At 41.0% G+C, this 21,284-nt stretch overlaps 1 protein-coding gene across 6 annotated transcripts in view; it reads right to left on the bottom strand.

The window, feature by feature from the left end:
- Window positions 1–4,957: 4,957 nt before the first annotated feature.
- The window catches only part of NNT (nicotinamide nucleotide transhydrogenase), an 88,976-nt gene continuing 72,649 nt past the window's right edge, over window positions 4,958–21,284 (bottom strand). For all 6 annotated transcript variants that reach the window (XM_074952523.1, XM_074952525.1, XM_074952526.1 and 3 more), the window contains 3 exons: window positions 18,234–18,352; window positions 11,460–11,575; window positions 4,958–9,027 (listed from right to left, as the gene is read on the bottom strand). In XM_074952523.1, coding sequence (XP_074808624.1) covers window positions 8,878–9,027; window positions 11,460–11,575; window positions 18,234–18,352 — 385 coding nt within the window. In that variant the 3' untranslated portion in view covers window positions 4,958–8,877. The remainder of the gene's footprint in view (window positions 9,028–11,459; window positions 11,576–18,233; window positions 18,353–21,284) is intronic.

The following is a 21,284-nucleotide window of genomic DNA, read 5'->3' as shown; positions in this document are numbered from 1 at the left end:
AAATCCAAGACAAATTCTGTGGCTGAAAGAGTGAGGTAAAGAGTGAGTACCTGGAAAAATAGATTAACGTGGCCTATGTGGTAGAGACACAACAGGAACATCTCCAAAAACAGGATGTTCCTTATCAACAAATGTCGGTAAGGAAATTTATTAAATGGCTTAGATTTTTAATAAACAATCCAATTACGTAATGGATGAGCATTCCACGCTGTGTAATTATGTTACAGATTAAAACTCATTAACCAATAATATTTAAAACAAATGTCTCAAAACATTTTCAGTAATTTTTTGGGTGTCTAATATGAACATATGGGCACATGACACACTCTTTTATATACTTCTGCTTACTTATAAAATGTCTTGGATAAATGGGAGCAATCTGCTTTGTCAATGAATCCTGTGATCTCCCTGGCTGAGAACAGTATACGTATTCACGTTTCACGTCATTGAATAAACTTCATCAGTTTCTTTAGTGTCTATTCTGTTCAGGTTCTTATACCCTGCCTATCACTGTGGTTTATGAGTACCTTGTCTAAATCAGTTTATAAAAGCATTGTTCTAACTCAAACTGGTTTTTAAGGTACATCTTCTAATGTACATGTTGTGAATTTGGTGCTTGTGAAGAATCCTGGAGTCAAAACTCTGCAAGCTGAATCGTTATGTTCAAGCATAGACAGGTAAAGAACGTGGTTGCCTGTACTGACCTGCCAACATGCTGCAAACATGGGCTTGAAGACTCGCCAACAAGCAGACTTAGCCATCTTCACTATGACTGCCAGCAAACATCTCCAGTTTGATGGCACATATTAACTGAACTACAAATCATTTCACGTAGGCATTCATTATGTGGTAGACTTTTACCTGCTACAGACATGGGGTGGATTCAGTCCAATGAGCTAGAGCTAACAAGTGCTCTCTAATTCTGAGACATCAAATCCTAACTAAGTGGAAGTATTTTAAAGACCTTTTTGTAAAATTAATTTCTGCTTTATTCTTCTTTTAAATAGCTTTTTTCCACCTTACACCACATACAGTCTCCTTATTCTTGCTATACCTCTTGCTTTCAACATAGTGCTTTACTCTTGGCTGTATTACTGTTAACATTCACGCTTTATTATACATTTTCAAATGATGGTTTTCAACACTTTAGGGTTTAAAATAAAATTAAAATCATTGTTGCCATAGAGGGAAATAGCTATGGAAGCCAGAAACGTGCCAATTCCAGGAAAAACATGAGCAAGCCTAATGCCAGCTATGAGATTCAGTAACAGAAGAATTTTAGGACCCCCACCACTACCAATGAGTAAGGTTTCTCAATAGAAAAAGTTAAAAGCCGTCATGGGCTTGGCTGACATGTTACTGAAAGCCCTCAGTACCTGGGGAGAGCAGACCAATCTTTCCTGAGAAGGAAAGATCCTTTACAAAAGAACTATGCTGTAACAATCCCATTTCACATTCTGCAGATAATGTATCCTCCCATTAAATGTTATTTTTATAACAAATTATTTGATGTACACTTTTTTATGGCTAAAACAAGGATACACTTTAATTGCAGGAGGACATTTTGGACCAAATTTTCAAAGAATGGCACCTACGTGATTAACTGCAAAATGTGAAGATGCAAAGAGGAAATGGCATAAAAAAATACGTTTGTAACTGCTCTTACGCAAGCTATACAGCATCATTTGGACCTTGGTGGCATTTGTTACTATGCTTTCTGATGACTGAAGGCAAAGCGTTAACATTGCCAATCTGGGCAATTATCTTGTGATAACTCACATCGTGCACCCTATATTGTAAGAATCTAGGTGTGTATACTATTTGGGGTGACAATCTTTTAGAGTCTGTCCCCTCTGTGAGCATAGGCAGTTCCTTCAGGGCAGCCAAGATCCAAGCTAGGAGTTTCCTCTTCAAAATGCTCTATCTCCTGTGTCACATTATCTTGGGTTACACCTTTCGGTGAAAACAATCTCCAGATATATATTTCACCTGTCCCTTCTTTTAGCCCAAATGTATCTGTCACCCACAAGAATACTATCAAGAAAGGGAAAGATTGAACTTGAAATTTAAGATCTATAATTTAAAATAAATCAAAGTAAAATGTTTAAAGTCGATTAATTCTCAGAGAATCCTGCCTTTTCTTACTTTGCATCTGTGTTCCTCATTTCAACTTCAGCAGCTTGTGAGGTACATTTAAAGGTTCAGTTCTCCCATTAAAACAGACACGCAATTCCCATTAGTAGCAATGTAAATTATGAACATATAGAATACAGATTGGACTAAGTGTCTTGCAGTGTCTGTCATCTTAATGCCTATGCAATGTTAAGGTACAGAGTGAAAGATTTTCAAAGACAAAAAGGTGCACTTAAGTGTCCAATTCCTAATAAAAGTTGACTCTTATTTGTGCCTTTGAAAGTCTCCCCTGTACTATACTAATTTAGTTTTCTTCACAATTTAATGTCCATAAAATGTTATAGTGAAAAAGTTAATGTTTCCCTGGCTCCATTATCATATCAATTCCATCATCTATGTCCACTGTTTCCAAAGCAAAGTATAGATGATTAAGGAAACATTTGAAAGCCATTTTCACCCACCAAGTAAACTGTACCAATTTTTTCCAAACCAAATACTAAAGTTTTTCTTAAAAATACATGCCACATGGGAGGCAAATCCTGAAAATAAGTGGACCAAAGAGGGATAGGATGACTTCTGTCTGGAAATGAAAAATACTAATTAACTTTAAAACACTGGCAAATATTCATTGCAAAGAGCATAATGCTCCGGAGTTGTTTAACTTCAAGCCACACTGATCAAAACCCAAATTGCTCCTCAAGTATTACATAAGTTTTGGCGGTGACCTAAACAAACAAGTTTTGGAAGACTAGAAGATCATAGGCCTAAAAAACAACAAAGGCCAGATGCACAAGGGGGACTTAAACACCTAAAGAGGCAGTTAAGCACCTAAGTCCAACATTTAGATGCCAGTGGCATTCACAAAGCCACTGCTCAGCTGCTGCCTAACCTGTAGGCCCTGAAAGTCCCCAGAGCACCTACATTTCTGCCAGTGAGCGTGTGCACAACCACCTAACTGACACCACTGACCAGCTTGGTGCCAACCTCACGCCTAAGCCCCAGCAAGATTCACAAGCCAGGCATTCTCCCAACTATCTCACTGCAGGGCCCAATGCAGTAGGCACACTCAGAGGCTTCCTAAGAGCACACTTACCAGATCTTGTACATTGTTGTCATGGTACCCATGCCCCCCTTATGCCCAATAGTTAGCAGCCTCATCCAAGATGTGGGAGAACCAGATTCAAATCCCTCCTCTGCCTGATTCAGAGCAGGGACTTGACTCCTAGTCTCCCACATCCCAAGTAAATATCCTTACCACTGGGCTATGACTATGCTGAGGTAGGACTCTCTCGAGCTCCCCTGTGGAAGCTGTTCCATTTCGTATAAATGCTTCAATGGGCCATTGTGAGTTAGACTCTAGCCTAGTGTTTAGCACGCTCACCTAGGAGACCCCGGTTCCAGTCCCTGCTCCAATGTTTAAGAATTTATACAAAGTGTAACAGCTTCAAATAGGAGCCCGTAATGGTCACAATGCTCCCTCTCTTGCTGTTTGCTTGCACTAACCACAAAAGGCACAAGTCTGTCTTGTAGTTGTGGCCTACGGCTCTTCCTGTACTTCTAGGAGTCCCCTCTGAGCCAGGGAGACTAGCAGAATCTCAACCATGGACCTAATCACTGTTGTCAGCATGTCATATTACCTGTCCACTAGGATGAGATGGCCCTGGAACCCTCATAAAATCCCAAGGCCAAGAAATGGGAGCAGGGGGTAGAGAGAGATTCCTGCTGATGACCACTGTGGGCCATGCTGTGCAATACAAAGGTGATTTTAGCAATACTTAGCACTTACATGTACTGTAAATACATTAATTATAGCTTTTAAAATTGCATGTAGTACCAAACCAGTTCTAAACGGACACTTCAAAAAGAGAACGGTGATGTTAAAATAAAGAGTTGGCGTGCCTATAAATCAAAGGCAAAAGTCGTCTTCCTGTGGTGTCTGCATGTTAGTAAATCCCTCCTAAAAGAAAAAACCCAAACATTTACGTTAATTGTCTTATAGGCTATAATGACTATAAAACTGTGATTTTCTGATTTAACATTTCTCAAACAGTTCTTCCTATCCACATCTGTAATATTTTAATAAAGAAAACAGGAAACTGCTATTATTGCATGGGACAACTTTAACATCTGCTAGAGCTTTTCAAAATGTGTGCTAGCTGTTAATTAAAAAAAATTCCCAGGAGCATAGAAACTATCAGTTACACTATTTAACAGAATAACAATTTTATACTGAACTAGAGAACAACCAATCTTTTTTGTAGTCATCTCTTTTTGACTGTGAAGCCCTCTCAGCCCTTTTGTCCTTCTGTGGCTTCCTTCCCACAAGAGAGATGGGGTTGGACAAAAACCAGCTCTCAGGGTCTAATCAGCACAGAACTGGGGAGATGGAGAAGAGGGTCAAGAAGCAGAGAGACCTTGTAGGGCCTTTACGAGCACAGATCTAAAGCCTGATTGCAAAATAGCCACAGTGCTAGCTGATTCACACATCAGCGTATTCAATAAAAGTACATATGCTGCAAAGAACAGACTTTTGTCCTATATGTAACACCTCTGCTCTTCATAAACAAAGCTGAGATGTATAAGGCACAAAGCTATCTCAGTGCCCCACTGTCATTCATTCTTCAATGTTTACTTTATTACTTTAAAAACCTTGTTTGTACACAACTTGTTCTCTTCATGAAAAAACATTGGCTTTATTATGTGACCCATCACGTAATCATACAGCCAAAGCCAACATGGTTCTAATTTTCTCCTTGTTCGCATACTAAGAATATTGATACGAGCACAGCAGTTAAATATGGTTTATTAGTGATTCTGCTTCCTTTGCTCTTTCTACATTTGCCATGCAAGGATTAAAATACAACCTATATAAAAAGGACCATTTGAAAATTTCAAGGGGGTAGATTTAAAAATTAGATAGGGGATTTTACATAAGTTTCTTTAAATTAGGTAATAAGTTGGAACCAAAAATGCCAGTGTCCTAAATCAAGGTTGTGTGCAAAACTGGACTGGAGGTTCCAAAGTTCAGAGGGAGGTAAAGACAGATTAATAGACCAAATGATTTAAAGTTTCATTTTAACATTTTTCTTCACAGACTTCTTGTTATCCAAATGTTTCATATCCATGCTTATGGAGATAAAGGTCCCACATCCAAAAAGGCCACTGAGATCAATGTCCTGGGAGCAACCATTCTTCCATTTTAAAACCATTTAATTCCAAGCAGAGTTTTTCACAACAAGATTTTAGGATAGGTGCTGCAGCAAAATATCTAATTAGACATTTTTAGGAACTTGCATCTTTGAAAGTTTTAAACCAGCTACAATAGTGTGTTCTGTTTCTTTCATACAACACTAAGGATCACATGAGAATAGTCTGTAACTTAATTAATGTAATATTTATTTCCTATGAGTGACTACAGAGCAATTGGATTATGCAAGTCACTGCCATTTTAGCAGAGGAATTTTTTCACCATCCTACACCAATCACAGTTGCTGGAACAATACCCAGTAAATTGGCAAATTCCATAAATTTAATATTTGAACCACTCTGCCTAGATATACGAACAAGGCAGCCCAACTTTCCCAATATTCAAACTCTTGAATGTAAAAAGTTCTCCTGTGGGATTGGAAAGTTTGCTCAAAGTATACACACAGCAGTGGAGCATAAAGTTTATGATTAAGTCATTACAAAGTAGATCTGCAGGATTGGAAGAAAGGAATTGCAGCCTATGGTGCCTCTTCTGATGCTTTGAGTTTCCATCACTTTCCATCTCTGAAGAAATTGGAGTCCCACTATACTTTCCAGGTGAAAAAAACTAACAGTTGATACAGCAGGAAATGAGTTATTCATTGCATCATCATCTCATTTTAAAAATACCAGAACAAAACACAAGTTTGACCCCTGCAGTCACAGGCTAACCTTTCATTAAGTACTCCTTTTTAAGAGCCATGTTAATACAATTTACACTATGCCATCACTTTGTAAGGTTGAATATGAAATACAAGTTATTGTGTTGCAAAGTGCTTTCATTCCAGAGGACTGCAGATTACTTTACCGATTTATTCATTCGAGTTATATACTGGGATCACTTCACCCCTCACTGAAATGCAAGCCACATCTGAAGTCAAAACAGATAGTAACAGTAGAGTGCAAAACGACACACAGTTTAGGGCAGAAAGTGAATGGGATACTCGATAGTAGAAAGTACAGGAGAAATGTAGGAAGGCAGAATTTAGTTACTGAACTTGGAATGTGGCCTGGGACATGGTATTAACATAGTTTAAAAAAATAAATCATGGACATTTTATTTACTATCCAGGTGCAGGGACTCTTACAGTTTAACCAAATTTTGGTACCACAAAGGGTCCTGGCTCCAAGTTGTAATCAATCAAGGGGAAGAGAAAGCTACCTATTGAATCAAGGCCTCTGACTGCTGCTCCTGGATAGGATACCTCCAAGAAAGAGCTAAGTTCTGACCAGATCCAAACTTGAAGAGAACAGCTTCCTTTTTACCCTGGGAAACCTGTCTGCAAGATTGCCTGAAGTTATATTGTGTACTTAAGTGAGCAAATATAGGGAGATCATCATCCACTTGTATTTTAAATGTCATCAAGTGTAGAAATGTCTAACTTAGATTATTGGTACAATTACAATAATTTAAGACCCCCAGCTGAAAGGACTAATAGTGAACTACATACTAAAAATATAAGAATTTTACCTCTTAAGATCAAGATGATTTAAAATAACAAACAAACTTTTATTCAAATTTTAATCAAGAGCTTGTCAGCTCAGGACTGGTAACTATTGGTGAAAAATAGAAGCATCCAAAGAGATTTTGCTACAAAGGGCATAAAACCAACCTGCCCTGCCTTCAGTATAATGTTGATGCTATGACTCCCAAAGTGGAGTGTCAGGCTAGTTACCTTTTTAGGCTACGCTATACTGAAGAGGAGATGACCAATGATTATGAACAAAAACCACATTCTTTAAACTTTTTTAATAATTCTCTGATGTTTCATGATAAAACACAGTTCTAAAGTTAATCCTGGCACCTCTGATCCATAACAAATTACATTTTTCATTTCAAATACAAAGGAAAAGGCATTTTAAGAAAAGACTAACTTTTAGTTAGCTACATGCAAGCAGAAATAAGTTGGACACTGCAGCCAATAATACTCAAATCAGACTTGGTCAAGCAAAAAATTAATATTCCATGATTACAAAATTGCCCTCTATTTAAGTCCCTTTTCTCCCCCTCTCTCTCTCTCTTTTTTTTTTTTTTTTTTTGCACAGACCCAACAGAAATATAGCTATCAATACAATTGTATTACGAGGCCATACATACTGCATTCAAACATAGCTGCCCCAGTGTGTTAAGTTAGAATTTAATGACTCAAGTATTCCTATGCTGTGTAACAACATATTCATGCTTATATGCTAATTTTATTTTTGAGCTTATAGAAAAGACAGATTTTTAAAAAGGCTGTTACTTTCATACATTATTACATTTCTTGATATACTACCTGTTCAAAAAATGGGTTTTAAGTTATCCTTACATAAAAACAGAGGTAGCTAAGTGGTAATATTTCTCAAATGCTATTGAGTTATGCAAGGTCCCAATACATGATGTGATTAAAAAAATCAATTTTATAAACAGTTAGGATGGATCAATTTTAAACTTGCTTCATAATAGTTTGTTTTCCCCAGATGTTAATGCTTTCTAACACAAATATAACTATTTGTATTTAGCTTTTGTCACTGAGGACAACTGCTACATCATTGTGCAAACACGATTAATTCATTTTATTAGGCAAATATTTGAGTTCCATTCAAGTACTCTTAACATAATAAAAATAAATTAGCACTATATGCCATAAACTGATTTACCGCTTAGCCGTACTTATTATGAAAATTTAAATAGTGCACTTAATTAGATTAAGGGAAAGTCAAATATTGAAAACATTGATTGTAAGATTGGTATGCTTTTACAGTCCCCAAATGATAGCTGATTAATTTTAAAAAATGGTAATAAAGAAACTCTTGATTTGCATTTTCTCCAGCATCTTAAATATGTTAAGAAAGTGCCTTTTTCCAGCATTACAAAAATGTTGATTAAGAATGCATCAAAATACATCTGAAAGTAGCAAAATATAATTAAAAGTCAAAAGTGAACCGAAATTGTAATATCCTGCAGTGGCCAAGATTTTGCAATCAGGTTAGTGTAGGCAACTGCTGGTGCCCAAACAGAATTGATTGCGGGATTGGGGCCATTGTTTTCTCAGAACAGTTGAAATGGCAACAACTGTAGGAGGGGATAAAGATTTGAATTAGTTGCATTTGCTGAAAAATATTTCAGCACTTTAGGTGCATATGTTTATATCATGTCATACTTGGAAGCTAATGAAACAGGTCCATGAAATCCTACATTTCAATTTATATTACCTAGGTGACTACTAGGGGAGAGGAAAAAAATTCAGCCCAACTGGATTCATCTAAAGATAAACTCATTCTGCTGAAGTGTTCCTGATTCATAGCATCCATAAAACCCACAACAGAAACACAATTCAGGTTTTTCTAGACACTTAACGTAGTATTGATTTTTTTCAGATGTCAAAATTATATAAGCCAATTTATGCACTCGTGTTTTTTTCTCATAACTTTGCCTTACATTCTGATGTACAAAATAATGGTCTTTTTGTTTTTCATACTGGCCAAATATTAACTTTGATAAGTGATTATCAGTATTTACATCTGGTAGGATTCTCTGACTTTGGCCTGCAGGGCATCACAGGTCTTCTTGGCATCTCCTAAAAGCATAGCGGTGTTGGGTTTGTAAAAGATTGGATTGTCCACAGCTGCGTAACCGACGCCCAAAGATCTCTTCATAACAATGATCTGCAAAGGGAAGAGTTTATATTTGACATAGCACATATCAACCTTCTCCCTCAATGCAGGAGATTTGAAAATAATCTCAAAACACAAAATAAAAAAATAAGTGATTTGATATTATGTCCTGCAATAGATGACTTTATGGGTGCCAATATACAGAATATACTACTTGCAGGTCAATGTCACTCTGTCACATGAACAGGGTAGACAGGTGGCCTCCAAGTAATGTTCCACATTCCCATGCAGGAAACATAGGTTTGATTCTCAGTCTCCACCTCACCCCCGGCATAGGTAAGGTGTGTTCCTAGACTCAGGGAAGGAATGGCTTGCTTTAATCAAAAGCAAGACCAATGGCTGACTAGGGACTGTACTGGCACACACAAGCCCTAACCCAATGCTCTCCAGCCACTGAGGGTATGACTACACTACAGCTGAGAGAGAGCGCCTCCCAGCCTGGGTAGACAGACTTATCCCAGCTCAGCTCGAGCTAGCATGCTAAGAATAGCAATATGAATGTTGTGACTTGGGTGGCAGCTCAGGCTCTGGGTCTGAGCATGACTAGCTAGCCCAAGCCTCTGCTGGGTCCACACTGCTAGTTTTAGGATGTTAGCTCACATGAAGCTAGCACAAGTCAGTCTACCCAGGCTGGGAGTCTCACGCCGAGCTGCAGTCTAGACTTACCCTGACGACGCCTAGGAGCGTGAAGAATTATTATACTAAAACACCCCCAAGGGTACACTGGACGCTGTACAAAATACTAAAGAAGTTAAAAATACAATGAAAATGGATGTAACAAAATGCAGGATGACACACCTTAATTGCAAGCGCATGTAGCATCTCAGATCCACAGCACTTGAGACTGGGTAATAATGATCCAGTTAAAAAGTCTTATTGCACACACAAGCAGTTACCTATGGAAACTCTACTCTTGACCACTGCATTTAAAGTTTACTGTGCAGGAAAGAACACATTTAATTAACTGGGCAGAAAAAGCTGACTACAGAAAGATGTCAGGAAGGCCCTTAAAGCATGATTAAAGAATCCCCTGACATCACTCCCTAATGTTTGATTGCAATGACTGGGAAGTGGATAAAGTGAATGATCATCTTTTAAACGTGAGTTACCTAAAGTCCATTGTTGGCTGTAATATTGAGTTGATTCAATTCTCCTCAAGAGTCTTCTGTGCTCTCAAAGGTGCTTAGTTCTAACCCAGAGTTAACTGTTTCAGGCTGTGGAGCTCCAAGAAGCAGGCATAGCTTGGCAAAATGGTGCCTTCTTAGTCACTACAGCTTAACAGATTTTCATCCTCTAGAAGTTGAGCAATTTAAGACTATGCCAGCTTCAGGAGCACAGGTTTTTCCAACCTTCAGTGAAGTCTCTTGTTCGCCACAATCTTTTCATCTGATGTAGGATAGCTCTACATTATTTTTACACCTTATGTATCACAAAGGAACCAAAGCAAGACTTTGGCACTCAAGAATATTATACAAATAAAGCAACTGCTTTCTATTAGAACCCAGCCTCTCGGTAACAACAACCAAAAGAAATATTTGCGGGAAGGTCCTGCACCAATAGTTGATAAGATCACATTCTTGGTAACTATTTTCCAAGATAACCCGTTGTGAAATAATGGGTTGTCGGTTCTGAAGAAACTGTTTAGAAGAAACAAATACGTTTGGGATAATTAATGCTAGAGCCAATTAAGGAAATTAATCAGTGGACTTGGAGGTAGGGCAGTTACTGGAGCATAATGTGAAATGAGACCATAACAAGGCATTCTGCATGGATAAAACATGCTTATATGTATTCCTCCAATCGTGATAAAGGGCTATTGAGAGAACACTAATAATAACCCCATCACTCTGAGCACTTGAGTGTTTCAGGATGGCAAATCTGAATACTGAGAATTCACACTAGTGACAAGGAATAACTGATAACATTTGTACTGCTGCACCGATACAGATACTGTTGGGGTGAGGTGTGGATAAGAAATAGAGTTACATTTAAGAATTTTCTACATGCTAGATCATTTTTCAAATCAGACTAACTCCTTTGGCTGCTTTATTAGTTTCACTATCTGAGGAATGACAGCTAATAAGGAAACTACATGGCTGTCTGTCCACTCCACCCTTCCCCAGGCCAACAGTGCCAAATATACTTGCCAACCTAATTCTACTCTTTAGCCTCATCAGTTGTAGCCACCATTAGCTTCACTGGATCAGAGCACAGCAATATGATTGTATTACAACATTACTAATGCTCTGCAGTGCACTTCTGAAGCACAGAATATTCTGTTGTGCACAGTGCAGTACATGATGGGAAAGCTTCGTATGCAAACAGAAAAAGTAGGATAATCCTATTAGCATCTCCAAACAAAAGCTGTTTTAAAAAAAGGTGGATAAATGAGGTTGCTACTATGTTTTATTTGTTCACCTTACCTGTTTTGACTTCCAAACTTCTAGAACTGGCATTCCAGCAATGATCGAGTTAGGATCCTCTTGAGCTGCTGAATTAACTGTATCATTAGCACCAATAACAAGGACCAGGTCAGTTTCTGCATTAAAAAAATAAAAAGGAAAAAACAGAACTTGAAAAATCAGGAACCACAATACAGAAGTTACTATGAATATTGATTTGCATTATGATAGCACCTACAGTGCCAACAGAGAGTGTACAGTGCCTCACACAATGGAGCCCCAAACTCATTGGAAAAGTCCCTACCCTGAACAGCTTACAACTTAAATACAGGTTTCAGAGTAGCAGCAGTGTTAGTCTGTATCCGTAAAAAGGAAAGGAGTACTTGTGGCACCTTAGTCCTGGTCTACACTAGGAGTTGAGGTCGAATTTAGCAGCGTTAAATCGATTTAACCCTGCACCCGTCCACATGACAAAGCCCTTTTTTTCAACTTAAAGGGCTCTTAAAATTGATTTTCTTACTCCACCCCCGACAAGGGGATTAGCGTTGAAATCGGCCTTGCTGAGTCAAATTTGGGGTACTGTGGACACAATTAGACGGTATTGGCCTCCGTGAGCTATCCCAGAGTGCTCCACTGTGACCGCTATGGACAGCACTCTCAATTCAGATGCACTGGCCAGGTAAAGGCCCGCAAACTTTTGAATTTCAATTTCTTGTTTGGCCAGCATGGCAAGCTGCAGGTGAGTGCAGAGCTCATCAGCAGAGGTGGCCATGATGGAGTCCCAGAATCGCAAAAGAGCTCCAGCATGGACCGAATGGGAGGTACGGGATCTGATCGCTGTATGGGGAGAGGAATCCGTGCTATCAGAACTACGTTCCACTTTTCGAAAGGCCAAAACATTTGTCAAAAATTTCCCAGGGCATGAAGGACAGAGGCCATAACAGGGACCTGAAGCAGTGCCGCGTGAAACTTAAGGAGCTGAGACAAGCCTACCAGAAAACCAGAGAGGCGAACGGCCGCTCCGGGTCAGAGCCCAAAACATGCCACTTCTGTGATGAGCTGCATGCCATTTTAGGGGGTTCAGCCACCACTACCCCAGCTGTGTTGTTTGACTCCTTCAATGGACATGGAGGCAACACGGAAGCAGGTTTTGGGGACGAGGAAGATGATGATGATGAGGTTGTAGATAGCTCACAGCAAGCAAGCGGAGAAACCAGTTTTCCCGACAGCCAGGAACTCTTTCTCATCCTGGACCTGAAACCAGTACCCCCCCGAACCCACCCAAGGCTGCCTCCCGGATCCGCCTGGCGGAGAAGGAACCTCTGGTGAGTGTACCTTTTAAAATACTATACATGGTTTAAAAGCAAGCATGTTTAATGATTAATTTGCCCTGGTATTCGCAGCTCTCCTGGATGTACTCCCAAAGCCTTTGCAAAAAGGTTTCTGGGGAGGACAGCCTTATTCCGTCCACCAGGGTAGGACACTTTACCACTCCAGGGCAGTAGCACGTATTCGGGAATCATTGTAGAACAAAGCATTGCAGTGTATGTTTGCTGGCATTCAAACAACATCTGTTCTTTATCTCTCTGTGTTATCCTCAGGAGAGTGATATCATTCATGGTCACCTGGTTGAAATAGGGTGCTTTTCTTCAGGGGACATTCAGAGGTGCCCGTTCCTGCTGGGCTGTTTGCCTGTGGCTGAACAGAAATGTTCCCCGCTGTTAGCCACGGGGAGGGGGGAGGGGCTAGCCACGTGGTGGGGGGAGGCAAAATGCGACCTTGGAACAAAAACACATGTGCTGTGTACGTAATGTTAACAGCAAGGTTTACCTTGAAAGAGTGTACCCATTGTTTTATAAAATGTCTTTTTTTAAATACCACTGTCCCTTTTTTTCCCTCCACCAGCTGCATGTGTTTCAAGGATCACAGGATCTTCTCGTTCCCAGAGGCTAGTGAAGATTAGAAGGTGAAAAAAAAACACTCACGATAAAAATGTTCTCTGAGCTCATGCTGTCCTCCCACACTGACAGAGAACAGACGAATGCGTGGAGGCAGACAATGTCAGAGTGCAGGAAAGCACAAAATGACCAGGAGGAGAGTTGGCGGGCTGAAGATGAAAGGTGGTGGCAGCATGATGAGAGCAGGCAGGATTCAATGCTGAGGCTGCTGGAGGATCAAACTAATATGCTCCAGCGTATGGTTGAGCTGCAGGAAAGGCAGCAGGAGCACAGACTGCCGCTACAGGCCCTATGGAACCAACCGCCCTCCTCCCCAAGTTCCATAGCCTCCTCACCCAGACACCCAAGAACACAGTGGTGGGGCCTCCGGCCACCCAGCCACTCCACACCCCAGGATTGCCCAAGCAACAGAAGGCTGGCATTCAATAAGTTTTGAACTTTTAAAGTGCTGTGTGGCCTTGTCCTTCCCTCCTCCACCACCCCTCCTGGTGCTTCTCTCCTCCACCACCCCTCCTGGGCTACCTTGGTAGTTATCCCCCTATTTGTGTGATGAATGAATAAAGAAAGCATGAATGTGAAGCAACAATGACTTTATTGCCTCTGCAAGCGGTGATCGAAGGGAGGAGGGGAGGGTGGTTAGCTTACAGGGAAGTAGAGTGAACCAAGGGGTGGGGGGTTTCATCAAGAACAAACAAACAGAACTTTCACACTGTAGCCTGGCCAGTCATGAAACTGGTTTTCAAAGCTTCTCTGATGCGCACCGCGCCCTCTTGTGCTCTTCTAACCGCCCTGGTGTCTGGCTGCGCGTAACCAGCAGCCAGGCGATTTGCTTCAACCTCCCACCCAGCCATAAACATCTCCCCCTTACTCTCACAGATATTGTGGAGCGCACAGCAAGCAGTAATAACAGCAGGAATATTGGTTTCGCTGAGGTCTGAGTCAGTAAACTGCACCAGCGCGCTTTTAAACATCCAAATGCACATTCTACCACCATTCTGCACTTGCTCAGCCTGTAGTTGAACAGCTCCTGACTACTGTTCAGGCTGCCTGTGTTCGGCTTCATGAGCCATGGCATTAAGGGGTAGGCTGGGTCCCCAAGGATAACTATAGGCATTTCAACATCCCTAACGGTTATTTTCTGGTCTGGGAATAAAGTCCCTTCCGGCAGCTTTTGAAACAGACCAGAGTTCCTGAAGTTGCGAGTGTTATGTACCTTTCCTGGCCATCCCATGCTGATGTTGGTGAAACGTCCCTTGTGATCCACCAGTGCTTCCAGCACTACTGAAAAGTACCCCTTGTGGTTTATGTACTTGCTGGCTTGGTGCTCCGGTACCAAGATAGGGATATGGGTTCCATCTATGGCCCCACCACAGTTAGGGAATCCCATTGCAGCAAAGCCATCCACTATGACCTGCACATTTCCCAGGGTCACTACCCTTGATATCAGCAGATCTTTGATTGCGTGGGCTACTTGCATCACAGCAGCCCCCACACTAGATTTGACCAGTCCAAATTGATTCCCGACTGGCCGGTAGCTGTCTGGCGTTGCAAGCTTTCACAGGGCTATTGCCATTCGCTTCTCAACTGTGAGGGATTCTCTCATCTTGGTATTCATGCGCTTCAGGGCAGGGGAAAGCAAGTCAAAGTTCCATGAAAGTGCCCTTACGCATGGAAAGTTTTGCAGCCACTGGGAATCGTCCCAGACCTGCAACACTATGTGGTCCCACCAGTCTGTGCTTGTTTCCCGAGCCCAGAATCGGCGTTCCACCACATGAACCTGGCCCATTAGCACCATGATGCCCACATTGCCAGGGCCCGTGCTTTGAGAGAAGTCTGTGTCCATGTCCTCATCACTCTCGTCACCACGCTGACGTCGCCTACTCGCCTGGTTTTGCTTTGTCAGGTTCTGGTGCTGCATATACTGCTGGATAATGCGTGTGGTGTTTAATGTGCTCCTAATTGCCAAAGTGATCTGAGCGGGCTCCATGCTTGCCGTGGTATGGCGTCTGTACAGAAAAAAGGCGCAGAACAATTGTCTGCTGTTCCTCTGATGGACGGAGGGGCGACTGACAACATGGCTTACAGGGAATTAAAATCAACAAAGGGGGTGGCTTTGCGAGAAACTGAATGGCCCCCTCAAGGACAGAACTCAAAACTGGGTTTAGCAGGCCATTGATTTCACGGAGGGAGGGAGGAGAAATGAATACAAAACAAATCTGGTCTATTTCTTGTTTTGAGCCACTTCATCTATCTTTATACATCTTGCTGGCAGCAGACTGTGCAGTACGACCACTAGCCATTGTAATCTCCTGGGTGCTCAGCAGAAGACGGTGCAGTATGACTGCTGGCCATCATCTTTTGCTGGCTACTGATTAAAAGACAGTGCACTGCCAGTAGAACTCAATCGCCATGAGACGAAACTTAAAAGGGAAATGACCTGGCTGAGTCACTCCCATGTTTGCCCAGGTGCCCCTGACCTCATCGAGGTTGGTTAAAAGAGCACCCAGGACTATGTCGACGACGGCTACCAGTCATACTGCACTGTCTGCTGCCAAAAGGCAATAAACTGCTGCTGTGTAGCAATGCAGTACCGCGTCTGCCAGCACCCAGGAGACATATGGTGACAGTTAGCTGAGCGGGCTCCATGCTTGCCGTGGTATGGCGTCTGCATACGTAACTCAAGAAAAAAAGGCTCAAAATGATTGTCTGCCCTTGCTTTCACGGAAGGAGGGAGGAAAGGGGGGCCTGACGATATGTACCCAGAACCACCAGTGACAATGTTTTAGCCCCATCAGGCACTGGGATTTCTACCCAATATTCAAATGGGTGGTGGAGACTGTGGGATAGCTACCCACAGTGCAATGCTCCGGAAGTCGACGGTTGCCTCGGTACTGTGGACACACTCCGCCGACTACATGCACTTAGAGCATTTGTGTGGGGGGACACACAATCGACTGTATAAAACCGCTTTCTACAAAACTGACTGCTAAAAATTCAACCTAATTTCGTAGTGTAGACATACTCTTAGGGACTAACAAATTTATTAGAGCATAAGCTTTCGTGAGCTACAGCTCACTTCATCGGATGCATACAGTGGAAAATATAGTGGGGAGATTTTATATACACAGAGAACATGAAACAATGGATGTTACCATACAAACTGTAACAAGAGTGATCAGGAAAGGTGAGCTATTACCAGCAGGAGAGCAGGGGGTGGAGGGGGAACCTTTTGTAGTGATAATCAAGGTGGGCCATTTCCAGCAGTTTACAAGGACAGTAGCAGGGGAAATAAACAAGGGGAAATAGTTTTACTTTGTGTAATGACACATCCACTCCCAGTCTTTATTCAAGCCTAAGTTAATTGTACCCAGTTTGCAAATTAATTCCACTTCAGCAGTCTCTCGTTGGAGTCTGTTTTTGAAGTTTTTTTGTTGAAGAATTGTCACTTTTAGGTCTGTAATCGAGTGACCAAAGAGATTGAAGTGTTCTCCGACTGGTTTTTGAATGTTATAATTCTTGACCTCTGATTTGTGTCCATTTATTCTTTTACGTAGAGACTGTCCAGTTTGGCCAATGTAAATAGCAGAGGGGCATTGCTGGCACATGATGGCATATATCACATTGGTAGATGCTCAGGTGAATGAGCCTCTGATAGTGTGGCTGATGTGATTAGGCCCTATGATGGTGTCCCCTGAATAGATACATTGGCCAAACTGGACAGTATCTAGTACCATTATCTCCTGTTGACCAGCCACTACAGGGAGATGAGACACACCACATACCATTGGTTTCACAACTATTAGGCCTTCACAGCAAAGTAATGTATAGATCAGAAATCCTGTGCTGAATTTCAGGTTCTGGAGAGGAGTGTTCTCTAGTGGTTAGAGATCTTTTTGCCCATTCCCAGCCGATCCCTTAGCATATCCCTTCCAGCCTGTTCCCCCTGCTCTTATGTTCCCCACACTATTTCTGTTCCCCACCCACCCACCTGTATTCCTACCCATCCCAATCTGTTTCTGTTCCCCTCTATTCTGTTCCTGTTCCTTCCCATCCTTAGCCTGTCTACATCTCCTCTCTGCTCCTTAATCCTCTACCTTTGAGTCAGCATGAGTCTTCCTTCTCGTCCATGCTCCCTCAGCATCAGCAGGGGAAGCAGTGAGAATACAGAAAGGGGCCGGGGGGGGGGGGGAACGCTGCCCTCAGGTCTCGTACTTGGTGCCATAGCCAAGGGAAAGTCCTGCTCAACCCCTGCAGCCTTGAGTTGGAGCATGCTTAGTGCAGATGGAACTTTGCAGAATTTAGTTGCCAGCCTCTAGCAAACCTCTACTGAACATGTGCCATGGCAATTTTCAGAGGCTTATTCCTTGGCCAAATTTGGGTGAACATTCATGAGGACAGTAAGAGGCACCTTTCTGACTCCAAGGTAACCCCTCTGCCCCATTTCAAGTCTCTGCTCCAGAACATGAAGGGTTAAAACTTGTTAATGAAGCATCTGTGAGAATGTTTTAATCCTTGGCAAAACACTTTTCTCTAACAATGTTCACAAACAGCTGAACTGGTTTTGCTGAAACTTTCCAAAAGATTCAGCCTGAATGGTTAAAAGTTGGTAAATTTATAAAGCATACAATAAGAGAGTCTTCTAATAGAAAGCATTAAGCAGAGCTGGAAACAATGCTTACCGTTGAAGTTGCCTATTGTTATACACGTGTGCGGACAAACGAACACACACAGTATATTATATCTGCCTCTATTTTCATTTGAAAAATAAACAAAAAATAACCACTGCAAGTTTAATATACTAGCAAATAACAGTTTTCAAGTTATCACTCTCTCTAACCTGGGAAATCTTCATTGATCTCATCCATTTCCAGCACAATATCATATGGCACACCTGCTTCTGCTAGGAGCACATTCAGCTGACCAGGCATCCGACCAGCCACAGGGTGAATACCAAACCTAGCAACAAAACAAACAAACAAACAAAAGAAAAGAACATACCCATTAGCAGATATATCTTGTTTCATTTAATACTTTAAGGATGTGGCCAAGTGTGGGCTGGAATGCTAGTTCCTAAATGTGCTAATACCAAATACAGAATTACTAACAAAAAAATTAAATCTCCAAAGACAAGTCACATGTATTTTTCAGTATTTCCTGGGAGTTTGGGGAGACAGAGTGGGAGGGAAGGAGCTATAGAAGAGGAAGATATTTGAAATCACATAAAGCCACTAGATTAGGATTTTATATCTCAACCCTTCAGCTTCAAGGACCACAGATTAAATCCTTCAGCATAAAGCTGTGCCAAAACCAAATTCATGTGTTGGAAACCACAGGCAAGAAAAGCCCCTAAATTTGCCTCTTACCCTGAGACAAGATGGCCATTTATAAGGTTAAAGAACCACTGACGCATCCAGGACAAGAGAAAAAGTTTCCAATTCTGACAGATTTTAATTGGAAATTGAGTAGATTTTAACATTTATTTAATGGAACAAACCCTTTTAGTATGTTGATCTACACAGAAGCTGCCTCTGGAGATCCTGCAGCAATGAGAATGACAGAGGCACTCCCAATTACAGCAACAGAGGAACTAGTGGCAGAGGCTTTCAAGATAAGTGAATGGGAAGTGTCAGGAAATACATCACTGGTGAACAACACAGCAACAGTGAAGTAAAGTTTCCACAAGGTAATATTCTACTTCAATAGGGTGGGGTTTTAAAAACTATTTTAAAGATAATTGCCTTTTTCCTGCTCCCTTTTGGCTGACAAATCCTTCTCTCACCAGCCAAAGTGAAACATATATGCCAAATGTTTTGTGTGTACCTCCCAAACAATACTAGAAGAATTAAAAAAACATATGAACGGCATATTTGTCTTTGGCTCCCAAAACAGATGTTGGGAAGGCTCCTTAGGTTATCAAGAGCTGCAAATGCCACATATAGTTAGGGGTGTGACCAGAATCAACAACTCTCCCATGAAAAATGGAAGATGATGTGGGGTGTTCCACAACCAAAAGGTATCTCCCAACTTTCTCCAGAAAAATCTTCAAGGCTAAGTTAGAGAGAATACTTTACTCTGTTGATTACAAATAAAATATATCCTTTCAAGGATTCAGACTGGAACACAAGAGTTTCCTTAAATTGAAGTTTGTCCCAATTATCTAGAACTTCAGCCGCTTCTGGATAAAATTATTTTAATTTCTGAAAGATGGGAACCATTGAATTTATCAGGGTAACAAGAGTAATTGCCATAAAATTACTCTCATGAAATTGAAGATTAAACTGGGGCGAGGGGGAGAAGGCTGCGTGCTCTACTTTATTTACTTCATGCAATGAACTCAAATGGGGCATTAGAAATCTGTTTTTAAGAAGTTGGCAGGTAGCTCTTTGCATCTTTTCAAAGAACATGAAATCTCCTTAGAATGAAAGAGGACACTCCATCTTATGGCATGTATTCCTCTAATCCCCAGACTATGACATTATTAACAACTTTATTCCAATGAGAGGAAGGCAAGAGTAAAATGTCATCTGTACTTTGCTTGATGTATTATGCTGTAACTTTCAGACAAAATAGGATACTATAAAAACATAAGATTGGTGACAAGTTAGATCTACTTTGTTACAAATGAACTTTGTCAGGCAGAATTATGACCATTTCATCTGGTAGTCATTAAAAGAAAAATGCAAGTAATTAAGGTCTTTACAGTAGGAACAGAAGTCTGCTCTCCTTAATGATTTAGTTTTTGCTTGATTTTTTTTCTTAGAGTGCACATGTTGAGAGTTCTCCTTTTCTTCTCCACTCAATACTTTACCATATCAAAACTTTGACAAAAGGTACAAAGTTAGCATTGCAATTTTTTCTACCTACGAAAGCCTTACTTAAGAGTTCACCTCTTCCCTTGCCTCCAACAAATATTCAGGTGACACCAGAGGATACAGTTATAGGTATATAAAGTTTTCCAGTACCTTACATCTAGTAGTGCAGCAAAAGTACAAATAATGCAGGCCAGAATATGAAGTCTCTACCATATATCCTAATGACATCGCAGAGCAAGTTTAGGTAGCCAAAAGGTTATTCCGAAAATGGAATTTAACCAGGGCACCAGAGATAATATCCACTACTCTGGATGAATAGTAGATGGAGTTTTAGCCATAGAATTTTTGGTGAAGGCAAATGGTCAGGACCTCTGTTTTTTTCATCTCATCTAAATGACGGCACCTCCACAGAACAGTTCCTCCCTGCATCACTAAGGCTACACAGAGGTTAATAGCACCTCCCTACTCCTACTTGATATTCCCCGGCTTATGAATCCAAAGATACTATGGAGAGATTTGTTTCTGTAAAACTGAAAAACTGTCTTAATTATAAGGCTGCCTTTCACCCTTACGTTTGAGCCCAATATAGCAGAGAGTCTCAAATATTTCCATACTGAGGACCATTAGCGTACAAAAGATTTTCTCATGGTCATTTCCTTCCACATTACTAATCACAAGCCAACATGTTCTCCAAAGAAGCAACGGTGATCAGAACATGAAAGTAGTACTAGGACAAAATTCAGGAGATAGGTGCTAACTTGCTTTAATCTCATGGGTATGACCACTTAGCTGTAACTCCTCCCACTATTTTAATGCATTTCTTCTCAACAGGTACAGGTATTTACATTTATCAGACCCAAATCACCTCCTTTTCTGCAGCCCCAACTTCTCTAGTCTCTCCTCCAGGCCACTTTGCAGGCGGGTTATGTTGTCCTATACCTTTGATATCCTCCAGTTTTGGAGTCAGCAATTTTGATCATGGTTGAATTTACACAAAGAAATGCCAAAAAGAGATAATTAAGTGACTTCAGTTCCTGTACATCAAACCAAAGAATCAGAGGTGTGATAAAGGAGCT

This window comes from Natator depressus, chromosome 5, assembly GCF_965152275.1.
Source record: "Natator depressus isolate rNatDep1 chromosome 5, rNatDep2.hap1, whole genome shotgun sequence".
Classification (NCBI taxonomy): domain Eukaryota; kingdom Metazoa; phylum Chordata; order Testudines; family Cheloniidae; genus Natator; species Natator depressus.
Note: the sequence above shows the minus strand (reverse complement) of the source record. Positions and strands in the feature narration are given on the sequence as shown.